Genomic DNA, 18,875 nt, shown 5'->3' with positions numbered 1-18,875 from the left:
TTTTCTTAATACTGCAGAAAAGAGCAAAAGTCTGACTGATTGGTTAAAAAAAATGCATAAGGCTGCATTTAACACGGGCGAGAATCAAGGATCAAAGAAAGCTATTGGAACCTTTGAATTCATGTATACTTTTAATTTTACACAAATTCCAAGGTTTTTTTACTCAGGTAGATATTTGTTATAGGCTTTGTAAAAAAAAAAAAATTGAAAGTAGAAGCAGAATGTGATTAATCACAATTTTTGGTAATTGTGCAATTAGTTACAATTTTTTTGGTTGCTAGACAACACGGATGAATGGATAGATTTTTTTATTTTTGAATGAGTATTGTTAATGTGCGGGAATATCTGAGATGTCCTCAGGATGGGGATGGGTAGTTTGCAAACGTAACGTCTCTTTTCATGCCTTTTTATAAAGCATCATGCATACATTTTTGTCATGTCTGGTTTGACTGAGAGCTTTCATTTTGGAATAAAAAATCTCTTAACTCTTAATTTCATCGTTCGCTCTGCCCAATCAAACTGGCTCACAGTCTCCATCGAAAAGGTGATTCAGTTGATAGTTGCTGCGTTCGGAGCCTCTTCCCTCTGGGGAAAAAAAAAACAAGATGACAATATTAAAAGTCCATGTAAAGTGAAAATGAATAGTTCTTGTAAAACATCACTGATAAGAGTTCTGAAAGGTTAACAAAAAATTGGCAGGTATATAAAATGAGGCTTATGCATCTTAGTTAAACAAGACTGCATGAGCATTTCAAAACGTTGGAGTAAGTTATTGTGAATACATATACAGTACTTGTTCTTAAATATTTTGATCACATTAGACTTACTAAATCTGAAAACATGAATCTTAGGCCTAACATTTCTGTGAGTGTGTTGTAAAATATTAATCATTCCGGGTTCCTCCCACATTCCCAAAACATGCGTAGCAGGTTAATGGAACACCCGAAATTGTCCCTCGATGTGCGTGTGAGCGCAGATGGTTTTTCATCTATGCGTGCCCTGTGATTGGCTGGCAGCCAGTTCAGGGTGTGTCCGGCCTACTGTTAGGATAGGTTCCAGGACCCTTGTGAGGATGGACGGAATTGAGAATCGTTAGGCACCAGAATCAAATCAAAAGAACCCAAATTAGAACTGTAATCATCCAAATTCAAACAATGCCAAACACCACTAGTGGACATCGGGAATTTCAAGACTTTCCTGAACGGCCGGTCCATTCCCGGACGAAATCGGTGCACATGATGGCAAAGTTAGAGAGACCAGACTTAAAACGGGTTGGAGAGACTGAGAGGAGAGATCGTAATTGTTGACAGAGGGATGATGAGAATGGAGCTGGCAGGAAAGATGGCTAGAGAAAGACTTGAGAGATGAAGTGAGGGAAGACAGAAGGGCAGTTGGTGTTGGAGAGAAGGATGCAAAAGATGGGATTCGATGAAAAGGGTGATCTGCTGTGGTGACCCCCCAGAACAAGCTAAAATGAAAACAACAGGATAAAATCTAACATAAATGTACAGTTGAGTTTGAGCGTGCGTTTATGAAGTGTAGACTTTTAGCTTTAATTTGTTTCACAAAAATGCTGCCGATAGCATTAAGTACCATATTTTCCGCACTATAAGTCACTTCGGAGTATAAGGCGCACGTTCAATGAATGGCCTATTGTAAAACGGTTTTCATATATAGGGAGCACAGCGTTATAAGGCACATAGAATAGAAGCTACAATAGTGGCTGCGGTTGCTGTTTTTGCTGTATCACCGCAAGCGCCTGAGGATAGTCCGCAGAAGCGCCAGCGATGCCTGTGGGAGACGCGCAAGTTCATCGAGAGTCTGGCCGAGTCCGTAGCGCTGGCGTTCGGCCAGGAAGGCCGGGCACCGGAGCCAGAGGTGCTCAGACGTCTCGTCCTCCTCCGTGCACAACCGGCAGGTCGCATCCTCTGCCCTACCGATCCGGTGTAGCCAGTGCCGGAGCAGGGGGTGGTGGCCGCTGCAGAAACGGATGAGGTTCGTCCGATCCTCCTTCGGAAGGGCCGACTCCTCGTCAAGTTTGAGAGGCGCCGTGTGGACGGCGCGTAGTTGGGGATGTGAGAGCCCCGGGGGGCGGCCATCGCGCCGTATGACCGCGGCTCTGGTGGAGGCATCCGGGCAGGCATCGGGCTGCTGTATCTCAGAACCCAGCTTGGCCTCATCGTCCGCGAGGTCGTTACCGGGGAGATTGCAGTGTCCAGGGACCCAGAGGAGGTGCACCCGTCCGTGCTGGCCGAGGGCCGCAAACCCCGCTCTTAGCCGGAGGATAGGATCCCCAGCCGTGGCAGGGTTCGCGAGAGCATCAACCAGGGACCGGCTGTCGCAGATAAGCTTGGCCGAGAGCCACTCGTGCCGGTTGGTGTCGAGCCAGGTGACAGCCTCCGCCATGGCCGCCAGTTCAGCTTGGAAGGAACTGCTCCGGCGACCGGTTGCCGCGTGCCATCGGGGAATGACTGTATCGCCGCGCAGTACCACCAAACCAGCACCACCGTCCTCGACGCCTCCCCGCGTGGACCCGTCAGTGTAGACCTCCAGGTCCGTTTCTCCAACCGCGGCAATGGCAACCAGGGCACCAGCAAGCTGATCGTCCGTGGAGTTAGTCTTTGTCACAGCAGTCATGTGGCCACCAGTGGTGGCGGAGCGCGGTCCCAGGGAGGAGGGACAGGTCTAGGAGCACCCATCTCGTGCTCACCCAGAAGTCCTAGCCGGGACAGGGCCGGTGTGACCTCGCCGCGCCAATCGGACCGGCGCAGGCGCTGTCGTACCGGGCTCAGCAGCAGGGTCCTTCGAGGGTTGTCAGGGGGCAGACTGAGCCAGCGATCCGCCAAGAGCAGCGCACCCGTGCGGTAACGTGATGTCAACGGGGGGAGGCCAGCCTCGTGGAGAACCGCCTCCGTTGGTGTGGTCTGGAGATGTCGCGTGATGGCCCGCGCTCCTTGGAGTTGGGCACGCTCCAGCTTCTCTAGATTCGTCCGCGAGAGCCACGGCACCCAGGCAGGCGTGGCGTATTCGGCCAGGCTTCGTTGCGTTGCAATAAAGACTGTTCGGAGATCCTGCAGGTGCCAGCCCCAGGTGGTGCCACCAACCGCCCGAAGAAGGTTGAGTCTTCGGCTCATCTGCAGGCACGTTTTCTTCACCTGGTTGCCAAATGTCAGCCGTTTGTCGTACTGCACCCCGAGGAAGGTGGGTGACGGGTTGCAGCGCTGCCGGGTGCCTGTCAGGATGATGGGGGGTTCCAACCCCGCCTCAGCGCTGTCCAGAGTGAAGGCTGTCACCTCACACTTCGCCACGTTGAGTCGGAGTCTAGCAGTCGTACTCCTTGTCTCCTGACACCTTGTCGACCTCGGGTTGGAGTTGGGTGGCAGCGGCGTTCTTGTCTCGGCCCCGGCAGGCCAGTGCCAGGTCGTCGGCATAGGCGAGCACCAGCGTCTTCTCGTCGAAGCGGCCAAGAAGGTCGTTGATGAAGATGACGAAGAAGAGAGGTGAGAGGACTGAACCTTGCGGCAGTCCTTCCTGGAATGTGCGGCAGCGTCCCGTCGCACCGTTGATTCTCACGCGGGCGGTCCGGTTCGTCAGCCAGGCCGAGCACCACTCGATGACTCGAAGCGGTATGCCCAGCTGGTGCATCTTCTTCAGGAGGCCATTTCTCCACACGGTGTCGTACGCCTGGCTGTAGTCGAAAAAGGTTGCCACGGTGCGCTCTCTCGAAGTAGACTGGAAACCGTCACTGACGAACTGAGACAGGTGCAGGCACTGCTCCATCGTAGAACGGCCCTGTCGGAAGCCAGCCTGCCAGGGGCTCAAGAGTCCCCGTCCTTCCAGCCACCACGAAAGCCGATTGACAATAATACGTTCGAGAGTTTTACCGACTGTCGAGGTGAGGGCGATCGGTCGGTAGCTAGCCACTGACTGCGGATCCTTGCCCTTCTTCAGGATTGGGATTAGGACGGCGGTGCGCCAGGTCTGCGGGCACCAGCCTGTATGCCAGCTGTGGTTTAGGATGTTGAGCAGCCATCGCTCGCCAGTGGGGGGCAGGTGCCGTAGGAGGTCTGGTTCGACTTCATCCGGGGTCCGCCGCCTTTCCGGCTTTGAGTGATTTCACAGCTGCTAGTAGTTCTTCGCGGGTGAAGTCCTGTTCGAGGTCGTCCCGTGGTTCACGTCGAAGACGTTGAAGCTCCTTGCGAAGTTCACGCCGTACTTGTCGCGTCTCCCGGTCACTCTTGCACCGGCTCGTGGCAGCGTACTCTTGCACGAACGCAGTTGCCTTCGCCGCGTCCCCGACATATTCGCGGCCGTTGTACACCAGGGTCCGCCCGGTCTCAGAGGGGCGGGAGCCGTTGAGACCCCGGATCACCTCCCAGGTCTTCCGAGCGTCCTTAGTGGTGGCCACTTCTGCCAGGTGGGACCGCCATGCTGATTGTTTGAGGCTGCGGGTAAGGTTCGCAACTTCCCGCGATTTTTGAAGCCAGGCCTCTCGGTTAGCGGTCATGTTGCGACGGAGGCGGTTGCGTTCCTGGATGAGAGTCTTCAGCTCGACGGTCATCCAGGGGACGGCCTTCTCGCGGATGACCTTCGCCGTGGCTGCGGTTGCGTTATGCATCCACTAGATGGAGCTGTGCTAAAAGAAATACAATACAATACAGCTTTATAGAGCCCTGGCTGCAGTTGTACTATGCATCCACGAGATACGCCAAAGGAAATACAAGACAATACAATACAATACAGCACAGGTGTCAAACTCAAAGCCCGGGGGCTAGATCCGGCCTCCCAAATCATTTTATGTGGCCCGCGAAAGCAAATCATGTGTCAACTTCGATGATCCTTTCTAAAATCTCTACCCAAATGTCATGTGTAATAAATAACGTTGATATTGTGCAATTTCTTTTCAAAGTGTGTGTAAATTACTTACTATAATTGAATAAACTACAGTATTATACTTAACTGATTTCAAAACTCCTAATCCATCAATTTGCGGTGTACAAGTAATAATACGATGAGACGATTAATTTGGTTTCACTGTCCTAACGGCCCTCTGAGGGAAGAAGTAACTTCAACGTGGCCCGCGTCAAAGATGAGTTTGACACCCCTGCAATACAGCTTTATTGATACAGCGCCTTCACAACCGCTGCAGCTGTCACAAAGCGCTTTACAGAACACTGAAAATACTACGTCCAAGAAATCAGAATATTGATCCAAATCAGAGGCGATTGCTCTAAGACTGCAAGGGAAGCTCAGCTTCCCCTAAAATGTCAAAAGTGATCAAATATATGTGTGTACATATAATTGTGTGTACATGTCATTGACTAAATATGCGCTACAACGCGCTTAACTTGTGTTCCGAATCAGCTTTTTATTACCGGTACTAGTTACGACGCGACTCTCTTCTCATTAATTTCCGCAGCGTCACTGTGCTTTAAACTGTGTGGACGCTGAGCGTCTACAGCACGGACGCTGGGTGTCGAGAGAGTTCATGGTAGGTTGTCCCAATGTATTGAAACGAGACGAGTCATTGGATCAATGCTGGTTTTGTCCTGCCCGTCGGACGCTCAGCATCTCTGGGAGTCTATGGACAGTGGGCTTGTATCAACTGGCCCGGCGCTGAGCTTTTCTGCATGATGATTGGATGATCTGTCTGAGGCGGAATCTCCATTATGATTGACAGCAAAATGAGCCAATCACCGATCCTTTGGTGTAGGCATCCGTGAGAGCATTTTTCAATTCTCATTCTGTTCTGAGTTGAACTGGAGATTTCTTCTAATAATCTTAGTGACACTCTCCTTGTTGAAAACGACTAGCGTCAGATTAATATTTTATTTCTGGTGTGTTTTATTGTAGTTGCTTGTGTTCGCAGACTGACTTATATCACCACAGTTAAGACCATGGAAAAGACGCCTTGTTGGTATGACAGGGTCACAGATCATTTTCTTCAAAAGGAATGGAGAGGAGAATTCACGTATAAATAAACAGACACATTTTATGATGTAGCCCGAAATTGAGCTTCCCCTTCTTGACAGACCAGCATCTGCCACTGATCTAAATATAAGGCGCATCAGATTCTAAGGTGTACAGTACTGATGGCTTTTGAGAAAATTGAATGCCTTTAGGTGCGCCTTATAGTGCGGAAAATATGGATACCGGTAATTACAGTCATATGCAGAGTAGCTCAATATGCAGGAACTCAAAAAAAAAGTATCTGGACACACAGTACTACCACACATACTGTATAACCACAAGTTTTAATACGAATGAAAAGCAGCTCGAGATCGGACCACTAGTTAAGAAGATACAAAGCCAGTAGGGTATGTATGTTTACTCACCTTTAAGAAATAGGATATACAATTTTTCTCCTACAATTGGACTTATTCTCCATAAAATGGCTGTATTCGAAGTTGAATAGACCAGATGGTTTCAGACGTTAACATCTGTTTAAAATTGGTGATAAAAATGAATTGATTTGATGAATTATCCAGAGAACAAATACAACATAATTGGACTAACACGGAATAAAACTCCAGTCGTACATATGCAGTTATTGAAAATTTATTTTGAAATTGTGGGAGGGAAGTCAGTGCATCCCTGGTTTTAAAAGCTGTCCCTGAGACCCGACGTCAGATAAATGGAAGAAAATGGATGGCTGTTTTTGCCATACAGTATTTGCACATCTTTGTATGTCCTTGTTGCACATGAGTACCTTATGATTGAGGCGGTGAGTTGCACAAAGTCTTGATCTCTGGTTTGATTCGTTTCACACACTGACCTCCATGTGTTGCCGGATCCAGTGAAGTGAATGTGTGATCCTGGTATACACGCCTGGCTTGTTCCTTATCGCACAGCCAATGCCCCAGCTCGTCGTCCCAACCAGCTTCCAGCGAGATGAGTCCTCACAAGCGAGAGGACCCCCACTGTCCCCCTACAGAAATGAATTTGAATGAAAATGAAATGTGCACATCCTGGCTCACAACAACTTTTGGCTGGGTCTGTACATATACTAGCTGGGATCAACACATCATGGGAAAACAGTACAGTGGTGTTCTATAATATATTGAAACAAGATCACAAGATGAATTATCACCTGACAGGAATCTATTCCTCCCCCCAAGTATCCTGCACAGATCATCCATGATGAGATGAAGCCCTGGTAAACCTGAGGCTGGTTGCAGGTCTTTGTGGAGAGGAGGGGCACCATGGCAGAACGCAAAACCACACTCGTCTCCCCTTGAAAAGGCACGGCACATTAAAAACTATTTCTTTGTACAGTAATGAATTGTTTGTAGCCGTGCAATCCGATTTGTAGGGCTCACCCTTGTCCTCCGTTGCCCCCCATCCAGAGATCCAGCACATGGTACCCTCCTCAAATTCTTCCCCATAATTTGGCAGGCAGATGGGCTCCACAAATCCTAAAGGGCATAGGACATTTCAGATGCAGTGGATATGAAAAGTCTACATGCGGCTGCTCAAATTCTATCTTGTTTATGTAATATAAAAAAAGAAAAAACAAGATCAAGATGAGCCATTTCAAAACTTTATTTCCACAATTATGACTTACAGTATAAACTGGCTAACTCGATAACCACAATGTTTTATTTTTGTCATGGTGTTCCTTTCGGAGATAAGCAGTCATGTTTGGGACAAACCTACCGTTTGGAAATATGGCCGAAAGGTTCAACCTTGCTTTCGTTTGGACCAAAACAAAAGGTGTTTTAACTGATTTTTTGAAGAATATTTTCCTCAATTTATGACTATTTTCATCCTTAAAATGTCTCCCACTTCTTCAAAATGACAGATATGATGATACTTTGAGCTGTAGTAATTAGGATATCATCAAGGGTTTTCAATTGATTTTTGGCCAATATTTTTCCGCCTGGATTTTGTCATTTGTGGCCCATTCCTAACAGAGACAATGGGAGAAATACCACATCTAATGCTGTTTTACGTGATTTGAAGTGACAAGAAAGGCAGCCGAGATCTTTTCACTGACAGTTTGCGAAGTAGTTCGGCACATGCGACGCATGTCATCCGGTCGTAAATGTAGCTAGCAGGTAGAGTATGAGCTAACGAGGACTGACGGTTAAATAAATATCCAAGACTCTGTCAAATTTTATTCACTCAGATCTCTTTCCACGATGACCCTTGTTTCTCCAATTCGTCTTATCACTAGTTTACCGATTATACTTTAATCATACTCTTTCACAGATTTTTTGTTGCCTGCGCAAGAGCGCTCAAGAGGAAAGGTGCTTACATCTTTGGTAGAATGCAGCCTAGGTGACAGGAAACGCCATTGTTTATGATTTGCTCCATTCAGATTGCTGACATTCCCATGAAGATGTGTGCATGACATACTTAAATCAATGACCCAAAAAAGAGTGCAGCTGCACACCTATTCGGACTTAAGCACATGGTACAACATGCCCCTAAGTGCATAAACTAACACCATACCATTGAAAATAAGGGGCTTGGTGAGTTTCACAAGTGCAATATCATAATCCAGTCCTTTGGGGTGATAGCGAGCGTGATGTATGATCTGCTCCACTGCAAGAGATTGGGCAGCATGGACTGGTTGCTCTACCTCTCCCGCGTGGACTACCCACAAGGAAGGGTCTGCAAATCTGATAACAGATAGGACAATTAATGAGCTCTGCCACATCAAATATCCAGGATAAGAATGAATGGAATGCTAAAATATGAACATTGTCTGTCAACGCGGACTTTGTATCGGTCTGTCGTGGTAAAGAAGGAGCTGAGCCAAAGGGCGAAGCTCTCAATTTACCAGTCGATCTACGTTCCAACCCTCATCTATGGTCGCGAGCTATGGGTCGTGACCGAAAGAATGAGGTCCCAGATACAAGCGGCCGAAATTAGTTTTCTCCGCAGGGTGTCCGGGCTCTCCCTTAGAGAAGCTCGGTCATCTGGGAGGGGCTCAGAGTCAAGTCGCTTCTCCTCCACATCGAGAGGAGTCAGATGAGGTGGCTCGGGCATCTGATTAGGATGCCTCCTGAACGCCTCCCTGGTGAGGTGTTCCGGGCATGTCCCACCGGTAGGAGGCCCAGGGGACGACCCAGGACACGCTGGAGAGACTATGTCACCCAGCTGGCCTGGGAACGCCTCGGGATCCCCCGGGAAGAGCTGGAAAAAGTGGTTGGGGAGAGGGAAGTCTGGGCTTCACTGTTAAAGCTGCTGGCCCTGCAACCCGACCCCGAATAAGCAGTAGAAGGATGGATTGATGGCTGGATTGTCTGTCTGACAAGTGCTAATCGTTGAGCCAATGTACAGTACACAAAATGCATGTATAAACACACCAGGACAGGTTATCATGTCCCAAGACACCATTATTTTATGAAATAATTACAACCTACTGTAACGTTGAAGTCTTGCCTTCAGGGAAAAGTTGAATAAATTTGGCCAAAACAGATGAATGTATGAATGACTTACCCAAAAACACAATGCGCTGCTGTGAGGATCCAATGTGATGTTATGATAGAGCCTCCACAGAGATGTTCACTGCTGAAATGAAGGCTGACCTGCCAAGGAAACTGGCCTGGCCGAGAGATGTTTCCTCCAACAATACGAGTCAAGTACTTCGGTCTGAAGCCACATTCTATGAACAGAATAGTGCACGTCAGCCTTATCTTGTCTGTGAACCGTGTAGTCCTGTGTGACTTGGTGGATTTTGTTTTAGTTTAAACTAAATGTCCAAAACTGAATTGCTACCCAGCTGCAGGCTGTAGGTGCAACAATCACTGCAGGGATGTCCATGCGCAAACTGTGTTCCCAGCTGTGAGATTTACTAAGACAGCGAGCGTAAGCAACCATTTCTGTCACTTTTGAATATAATTCATTTGGAGAATTGCGTAAGATTGCAGTATAGTACGGTATTTTCAACTTTGAAGAAGCCTGATCATGATCCTAACCATTTGAGTCAGGTGTGTTGGAGGTTGGAAACATGTAAAACATGCTGGGTAGGGGCTCTCAAGGTTTTAGCGATCTGGTCGAAAACCAGTTGGGACCACCATCCATTACCCGAGCCACTTATCCTCACGAGGGCCGCAGGTGCGCTGGAGCCCATCCCAGCTGTATTCAGGTAGTACATTGAAACTCCTCAACAACGAAACCTACATGGGCGAAAATACCCCCTATTGTGAAAAGATTTTCATGCATGAAAGCCATTCCCACTTTTCTGCTCCCCCTACGATGAAAAAGCCCCCTGTTCCGTTATATGAAATCTTTTTCTCTGCTCTTGCCTCGCGTTGAGATTCACTACAACGAAAACAAGCCTTCCGCAAAAGTCTAATCCAACAGCAACCTCTACTGCTTTGTTCGGAAACGGCAACAGCAACCACCACACTGGTTAGCACATGCGCAGTAGTCCGGGGAGTATTTGTTATTGTTAGTTTCAGACGCAGCAAGAAATTTGCATTGCTAAAATGGCTACAAAACGGACCTTTGGATGTCCAGCAGCTAAGACAAGAAGAGCTCTGACACTGGAAGAGAGGGTAAAAGTTATCAAAATGAAAGATGGAGGAAGCAAAATAAAAGACATTATCCAAGAAATTGACTTGTGTTGGGAAGCAAAAGAGTATAAATGACTTTTTTAAACCAACAGACCAAGTGGAGTGATTAATATAAAACAATTGTATGTTAATGTTACACAATATTAAATAAGTGTATGCTCATATTTATGCACTATGCACAGTATTGAAATATAGAGTGCACATATACGTTTTGTGTGTGTGTGTGTGTGTGTGTGTGTGTGTGTGTGTGTGTGTGTGTGTGTGTGTGTGTTTACATCTCAGATCAAATTTTCTATAGTGAAAACCCCCAAAATGTCTTGCTGCAAACATGATTTTGTTGTGGAGGAGTTTCACTGTAGGCGGGGGGGGGGGGGGGGGGGGGGGACACACCCTGAACTGGTTTCCAGCCAATCATAGGGAACATAGAAAAACAACCATTCACATTCACAATCACACCAAGCAGTTAGGACCTCCAATAATACATTTTAAAACATTCGTTCAATATTTTTGGACACAAATCTTCATAGGTGTCAACACACATGAGGTCGACACACCACAAAATGGAACGATGGCCAATGAGGACGTGACCTGAAGCTTGTGCTTGTGCATAACAGATGAGCCACAGGTTGTGTTGAGTGTTTCCAATTATTTACCACAAAAAAATGACAAGGATAAACATTTGTAACCACAGCCATGTTGAATCTAACAGTTAAACCTTGACACTATGGCAGACATGTGGTTTGGCGGAGGGGACTCAAATGTATCTGTGTTGGCCTTCTTAAGTACACCACACACTTTTGGAGCAGTTTTTTTTTCCTCATGAGTGAAGTCCCTCAGATAAATATAAATAAATAAATAATGACATATTTATTAAAAAACATTTAAGATTGCTATGTGTGTACATAACCACACTTCAGTGTCTCACCCAGACATTTCAGCGTTGTCACCTTTCCTGAACTGCAGTGGGCTTTACTGTAGTGACCAAAGACAAGCAAGTCAGACACGTACAGAATAAAAATCAGACAGCAGGACATTGACATAACAGTTTAAATGTTAAGAATATTAAAATAAACAATGCAAGTAAGCAAAGCATTGACAGTATTATTTCTCTCTCTCTCTCTGTGTATATACTGTATATATATATATATATATATATATATATATATATACTGTATACACACACACACACACACACACACACTGCGATTGGGTGGCAACCAGTTCACAGGGTGTACCCCGCCTACTGCCCAAAGACAGCTGGGATAGACACACACACACACACACACACACACGCACACGCGCACGCACACGCACACGCACACGCACACACACACACGCACACACACACACACACATTGATATTTCTTTCTAGTCCCCAATGAATTGTTTCCCTGTTAGTGTTCTGATGTCATCTATTGGTGATTAGAGGCAGGAACCAATTGTAACCTAAAAGGGTTCTGCCCGACACTAATTGACACGTTTTCACCAACACACACTCAAACAGACAACTACTTTGTGAGCTCTGCGCAGCCATTATGAAATGAAGATACAGTAATACCATAAAACATCGTCCACTACTGACTAAATGAAGGAAGAAGGAGACAAGCAAGACTTCGAAGGATATTTAGCCCCTTGTAGATGTGAGCTCACAAGCTTTGTGTGCCTTTTTGTTGAATCAATTGTCTTCATAACTTCTGTCTTTTATTTATTGTTTTGTAATGACATTTGTATTGATATGTTTCATGTCCGAGTTTGTGACCAGTTCTGCACTGCTTTGCTCTCTATAAATAAAGCTGTATTGTATTGTATTCTCTTTAGCGTAGCACCGTCTAGTGGATACATAGCGCAACTGCAGCCACTATTGTAGCCTCTATTCTACGCGCCTTATAATGCAGTGCGCACTATATATGAAAACAGTTTTAAAATAGGCCATACATTGAAGGTGCACCTTATAATCTGAAGCGCCTTATAGTGCAGAAAATACGGTATATCAATTGACCGATCTATCGACCGATAGATGTATGAGAAATTAGCTGCTAGTTTGTAATTTATTGTTATGTGCACACACACACACACACACACACACACACACACACACACACACACACACACGCACACGCACACACACACACATTTATATTGCATTATTAAACTACAACTATATTCTGTACCTGTAGGTTGTGGTGTTTTGTAGTTTAATGACTTGTGATTGGTTCAGATTGATCGACACGAGATTGGACTGAAGGTCCTGCTCAATGGAGGTCAGGGAGATGAAGAATGACTCGACGTAACTGCCAAAGAGACAAAAACAGGAACAGTTAATAGGTAATTGGACTGTTGAAAATCGTTTATACATTGTGCACGATAGTTTTCAGAAAAATATGAATGAGAGTGGGTGAACTGTTGACTGTGTCACTAAAAGGACAACAGTATAAATGTTTACATTTCGACTTAAGACTAATTTTTGTTATTTGACATCTAGTTGAATTACATGTTGGCCTTCTCGACTGCCGCTTCTTCTACCGACTTGGAGAGGGCGCTAAGTGACGATGACTAAATTGGATGTCACTGTACAGATTCTGCACCGACTGACAAGGACGAGATCTGAGATGGAACACCTCACTGCTGGTATGGAGATTTCCGCATTGATCAACCGGTCTGGGTTTTGGGGAGAACACACATCCCTCAAGGTGTCTTTCCACAGCGTTTTATCCTAATACATGGAAACTCACACTATTCTACCTAACTTTGTGTAGAACAGCATTATGTGTTAAATGTTGTCCACTCGGCCGAGAAAGGGGATTCCCCTCATCTGCGGCCCCTTCGAAAGGTTTCTTATTTTTCCTGATGTCTTTTTTTTGGAATTATTTTAAGTTTTTCCTTGCCCTCCTGTGGGCTTATGATCAGGGGATGTCGTTCATATTTGTCAAATGTGAGCTTGTGAAGCCCTAAGAGACTGCTGTTATTAAGTGCTATATAAATATATTTGACTTGACTTGAAATAAAACAGGGCTACATTTTGTTAACAATGAGTATACTGGCAAACGACACAATTTATTCTTCATTAAGTCTAGCTGGAGTATTTGGACATTGCCAGTCCATCGGTCCATCGGAAGAGCTGTATGAATTGAATGAGTAGAATGAAGTCTGAGCTTCCCTGCAACCTAACTCCGGATAAGCGGAAGAAGATGGATGAATACTGGTCAGTGTCCAAAAGAATCGTGTATTGAGATGCAATGTGTTTCATATTCAAAAACCTGAGTTTGCTGACTCTGTAACCTACAAAAGGCTAATTGAATTGCATCCTATATGGGCAAATGTCATGAAGAATGGCAGAGCAATCATTGAGAGACAAAATAAATGTATTGACACAGCTTTAACCCTGCCATGCATCCTGTAAACTGATAACATGATAAGCTGTCCACTGTAGTAACCGCTGTCCTTGAAAGGACTAAAGAAGAGAGGGAACAATTTTTCCATGGCCTGATAAAGGTGACAAATACTTCCTGACGGTTGTGTGTTGAATGTTTACCCTGTCCTAGTGACACAGCATGGAGCATTCTACCTGCTGACTAATCACGTGTTCTCTTAATTCAGGCTACAATCGCAGGTCAAGCTGAGGTAATGCAACAGCTTTGGCAGCTCCTTGGAATCAAGGCCCAGTTGCGCATAAAACATCACCCACAGTCATCAGGACAGGTGGGGAGGAGTAATCGCGCAAGTGATAAGCTTGCTGAAGAAATTTGTAACGTCTCATCACAGGGACCGGGATGCCAAATTCCCACTGGTACTCATGACCATTCGAGCCACTACCGCATGAGTCCACCCGTGTGTCCCCATTTGAGATGATGATTCCTCTACATCTGCTGTACCAGGTGAGAGAAGCGAACCTAGCCATGGCCTGCATGACCTCCCAGTACATGGATGAATTGCAGACCCACTTCAGAGTAACTTGTGCCTTTGCCCCACAATCACTAGAGAAAAATGCAGAGGGTCACAGAATGTACTATGACAAGAAAGCCTCGCAAACCAAGTTTCCAGAATGGTATTATTTGTTCGTGCAACCAAGTGCTAAATTCCTATGCCGGTGGGCAGAACCATACAAAATTGTTGACAAAATATGGAGAGGAGAGGAGACTTCTTAAAGTGGGTTCACCAAAATCAAATTAATGGTCACCAAGGTCCCGTGCCTTCTGGCAAGGGACCATCCAATCACCAACGCCGCAGTCACTGTGATATCGACACAGGGTGCACATCAAACGCTGCCCCTCAGACAACCCCAGACCTCGTTATGAAAGTCACATCACCAAAGGGGTGTTGGATGCACCAGCTGCATGTCATGCTTGTTGCATTGTTGTGTTGCTTGGATACCTGCTCCGGCCTACCTGTGTGGTGTTTACATGTTCTCCCCGTGCCTGCGTGAGTTTTCTCCGGGTACTCCGGTTTATTCCTGCATTCCAAAAACATGCGTGGTAGGTTGGTTGAATACTTTAACTTGTCCAGCGGTGTAATTGTGAGCGCAAACGGTTGTTCGTCTACAGTATGTGTGCCCTGTGCCATTGGCTGGCACCCTCTTCAGAGTGTCCCCCACCTACTACCCAAAGACATCTGGGATAAGCTCCAGCATGCCCACGACCCTCATGAGGACAAAGCACATAGACAAACAACCATTCGTGGTCACAATCACGCATCGGGACAATTTGAAGCATTCAATCAACCTGCCATGTTTTGGGAATGTGGGAGGAAACCGGAGTACCCGGAGAAAACCCACACAGGCACAGGGAGAACATGCAAACTCCGCACAGGAAGGCCAGGGCTGAAATCGAACAGAAATCGAACCCCTGACCTCTGCACTGTGAAGCAGACTTGTTAACCAATCGAACACCATGCTGTGAGAGAGAGAGAGAGAGAGAGAGAGATTGAACAGAAGGCCATGCATCACAGCAAAGCACACACAAGGTGTCATTTTAAGTGGAAGAGACACCTGGTATATCCCAACTGCTTGCAGGCTGAGAGTCCCAGCCAGTTATTCCAGTCATCTGAGCAGACTGTCCTCCACACACCGCCTTTCTGAACTTGAAGGACTGAACTCCGCCCACTGAGACGCACTGACATAGAAACAGTTCATAGTTTATTTGCAAATTACGATTCAAAATAATGTATAGTTACTTTATGGGGTGGGTGGTATTGGCTGACATTGCTTTGACGTCATCTGGAATGGTCAAGATGTATTAAATGTTGCTTGCGCCTGTGCCTTTCGAAAATAAACTTTACCCTGGCTTTACCTTGGTTTTCACATGAGTTTTTGCACTTATATAGATTAGGCCGGGCGGTCCTGTGGTCGAGTCGTTAGCGCATCGGTCTCACAGTGCAGAAGTGCAGGGTTCAATTCCAGCTCCGGCCTTCCTGTGTGGAGTTTGCATGTTCTCCCCGTGTTTATCCTAAGCAATTTATCCCAAGTTTTACACCTAAGGTTATGCAGAAAGCGCGCGTACATCTAAATCCAATTGCCGTGCACTCTTGATGACTACAATCAAACAAAACATGACTTTAAACAGAACCTGCCAATGAGCTGTGTAACCTGGTTGAGTGAATGAACTTGGAATTTAGCACCTGCTGTTTAGGATCTGAATGTGAGTTTAATAAACCAATAGGCACACGCCCACTCACAGTGCACACAATCAATTCGAGCGTAATTTTGCAAGTTAGGCGCAATATGTCTTCGTCGCGCGGTGGGAATAAGGGCCCAGTAAAAAAAAAAAAATAATAATAATTAAATCACTTCAGGCCCAATCATTTGCCCCAAAACTTCAGTCCCCGTCAGTCACAGGACCTTTGAAGCGCCCCTTGTGGTTTGCTGTGTGTCTCACCACAGCCAAGCTCGTCCTCTCCATTGTCACAGTGCACCTCTCCATCACACTGCGCTGAGCTTCTGATGCACTGAGAGGAAAAGCCACAGCGAAACCTCCCAACACAGCTCAGACCCACTATAGAGACACAGAGGGAAAATAAAAACAGAGCAGATTTTTTTTTCTCCAATTCATCGAAGCCAAGATACGGTAATCCTTTGTGATAAAATGAAATCTATTTTCAAATTGTGCGAACTTGCAGTGTAGCCCGTGACAGTTCATTGGGCTCTGCCCAGCTCAATGGAAGAAGCGAGTGAAGTGTTTTGTGCTCATCCAAGCAGTGCTGGGCTTTATCGGACTGCTAAAGGGATCGTCTATTCAAATTGTGAACTTTTCACTTTTAATATGAATTCTATATTAATAATTTTACATTCTATTTCCTTTTTTATTCATTCGGTAGAAAAAGTTTGGGCTTTAACATCAGTTCTCTTATTGACCTCTGACCCCTAGGTCATGTCCCATACATGACCTCCGGTTGACCCCCTAATGTCATTGCGGAGGTCATCAATCAAATTTTGACATAAGCGACAATACACCCGCTCCTCCTTATTGGCAAGAAAAATTGTTAAAACTGAGATTTTTGTTTTTGAATGTTAAAACCATTTGAAAATGATAAAAGAGATTAAGAAGTATAATGTGTCAGACAAGTTTCTCACCTCCAAGGCCAATACCAAGAGCTAGAGTGAACACCGTTATGACACAGGCTGCAATTATCAATACCATGCGATGGGCCAATAGTCTTTTCTTCCAGCCTTTCACCAAATCAGCCTCTGTAAAAAGAGTATAGATTCAGAGTACAGACTTTGACTGTACTGTAATAAGTAATCCTCATCTCTCTCTCATTAGCAGGAGCAAGAAATGGTGCAATTGACAGAATCCAATCAAGCATGCTCTAATCTTTGCTGGTGTCACCTCCTGATTGGGGATTATCGAGGATATTTCAATGAGATATTGTATTCTGTCAGCATTTTTTTTCATCAATCTCTAATTATTCAGGGTCAGACCACAGGGGCATCATTCTTAACAGAGAGAATGACGGCAACGTTGTCCAGCTCTTAGGAGTAAATTCTGAGACATTCTCTGACCAGTTGAGAGACAGTCTCTCTCGTGCAAACTACCGGAGATTCTTCGAGGAGGAATCCTAACCAGTCATCTGGGTCCACTTGATGCAAAGGAGCAGCGACCCCTAGATTTTATGAACTCTCCAGGTTTGGAGGTGTTGTTTCTCATTCCAGCCACTTCACACTCAGATTTGTGTCAAAGTTATAACTAAAAGCTAACAACATCTGCAAAAGCAGAGAGCGTGAGGCCACCAAAGCAAACCACCTCATTGCCCTAGCTGCCTCTATAAATTTTGTTCAAACACAAACATCGGTATCGAAGTGCCTGACTCAGTGCCCATTAGATGTAAAGGGACCAAACAGCCCAGGGTACTCTATACACTCTGTCAAACGCCTTCTTCAAATCCCACCAAGCACAAATTGACTGGTTGAGTGGACTTTCAAGGACACGGCTGAGGCTGTAAAACATGCACACTGTTCCACAAATAATAGCAAAAGAACAATTTATTTGCAGATAAAACTAATGAACTGTTGAATTCAACTATGAACAGAAGTGAGAGTTCAGTGAGTGTGTGCACGTGTAAACGTGCATGTGTGTGTGCGCGCGCGCGTGTGTGTGTGTGAGTGCGTGGGTCCCCTCCACCAAACTTTGTTGAAACTTTTTTTACCAAAAAACATTCGTCAAGGGTTAACTGTTTTGACTTTTCCATCGCAACTACCTACCACTATCTGCTCTCCATTCGCAACTTTCCTCCAATACCACGCCCCCTACTTCCGCTTCTGCAGCATAATCCTGCCGGATCTTTTACAACACTGCCACCTACTGGTCGCTTTTTTACATGGTGTACAATGCAAACGGCTGATTCTCATTCACAGACTGCATCAGACCTCACTTTGACGCAAAAAAAAAGGACGAAGACGCACAAGTACATCCTTGGTAGGCGGGGCCTAATTCTACGTCTTGTGGAATTAAAGATTTTCTTTGCATTGGGTTCGGACTTACCATTCATAAATGGCTGAACCTTGGTGACGGGCATGGCTGGGCTTGATGCTGTTTGAGAGTCTGCAGGATTTCTGAAGTTGTCAGAATGCGAATTTATGTTTAAGCTGACATTTAGTGTGTTTGGGGTCTCAACAGTGGGGAGGTCTTCCTCTGTCACTGAAACCACTTCGATCTTGGAGGCAGTTTGTTGTTCACCTGCTTCAGCTTTAAATTCCTAAAAGGAATTGTTAAAATAATGGTAGAAATAAATATGGGACAAAACCATTTTTTTTTAAACACCGTATATGACGTAACAACAAAACATTTATCATGCGAAAGACAACGTGTAATACTGTATTTGATGTGCTGTGTGCTCACTGGCATGCAGATCCCTTGG

The 18,875-nt window shown here is 45.6% G+C and overlaps 1 protein-coding gene across 1 annotated transcript; it reads right to left on the bottom strand.

The window, feature by feature from the left end:
• Positions 1 to 29: 29 nt before the first annotated feature.
• tmprss3a (transmembrane serine protease 3a) lies at positions 30 to 18,533 on the bottom strand. The gene is made up of 13 exons (XM_086124164.1): positions 18,500 to 18,533; positions 18,220 to 18,276; positions 17,092 to 17,205; positions 16,397 to 16,513; positions 15,511 to 15,634; positions 12,698 to 12,817; positions 11,452 to 11,498; positions 9,448 to 9,613; positions 8,455 to 8,624; positions 7,320 to 7,415; positions 7,091 to 7,233; positions 6,776 to 6,928; positions 30 to 585 (listed from the first exon to the last, which is right to left on the bottom strand). Exons 1-13 carry the CDS (start codon positions 18,531 to 18,533, stop codon positions 550 to 552), a joined length of 1,377 nt encoding a protein of 458 aa, XP_085980290.1. The 3' UTR covers positions 30 to 549.
• Positions 18,534 to 18,875: the final 342 nt, after the last annotated feature.

The sequence above is a fragment of the Hippocampus guttulatus genome, chromosome 11 (genome assembly GCF_054856545.1).
Source record: "Hippocampus guttulatus isolate MCC_2025c chromosome 11, RoL_Hgut_1.0, whole genome shotgun sequence".
Taxonomy (NCBI): domain Eukaryota; kingdom Metazoa; phylum Chordata; class Actinopteri; order Syngnathiformes; family Syngnathidae; genus Hippocampus; species Hippocampus guttulatus.
This window is presented reverse-complemented; position numbering and strand designations above follow the sequence as displayed.

Excerpts from the sequence above, each read along its gene's own strand:
- tmprss3a (XM_086124164.1), bottom strand. The coding sequence starts at position 18,533 with ATGCCCGTCACCAAGGTTCAGCCATTTATGAATG. Across the intron at positions 9,614-11,451 it reads GACAACGCTGAAATGTCTGG|AATGTGGCTTCAGACCGAAG; the intron begins GTGAGACACTGA and ends TTCTGTTCATAG. Across the intron at positions 6,929-7,090 it reads GAGGAATAGATTCCTGTCAG|GGGGACAGTGGGGGTCCTCT; the intron begins GTGATAATTCAT and ends TCATTTCTGTAG.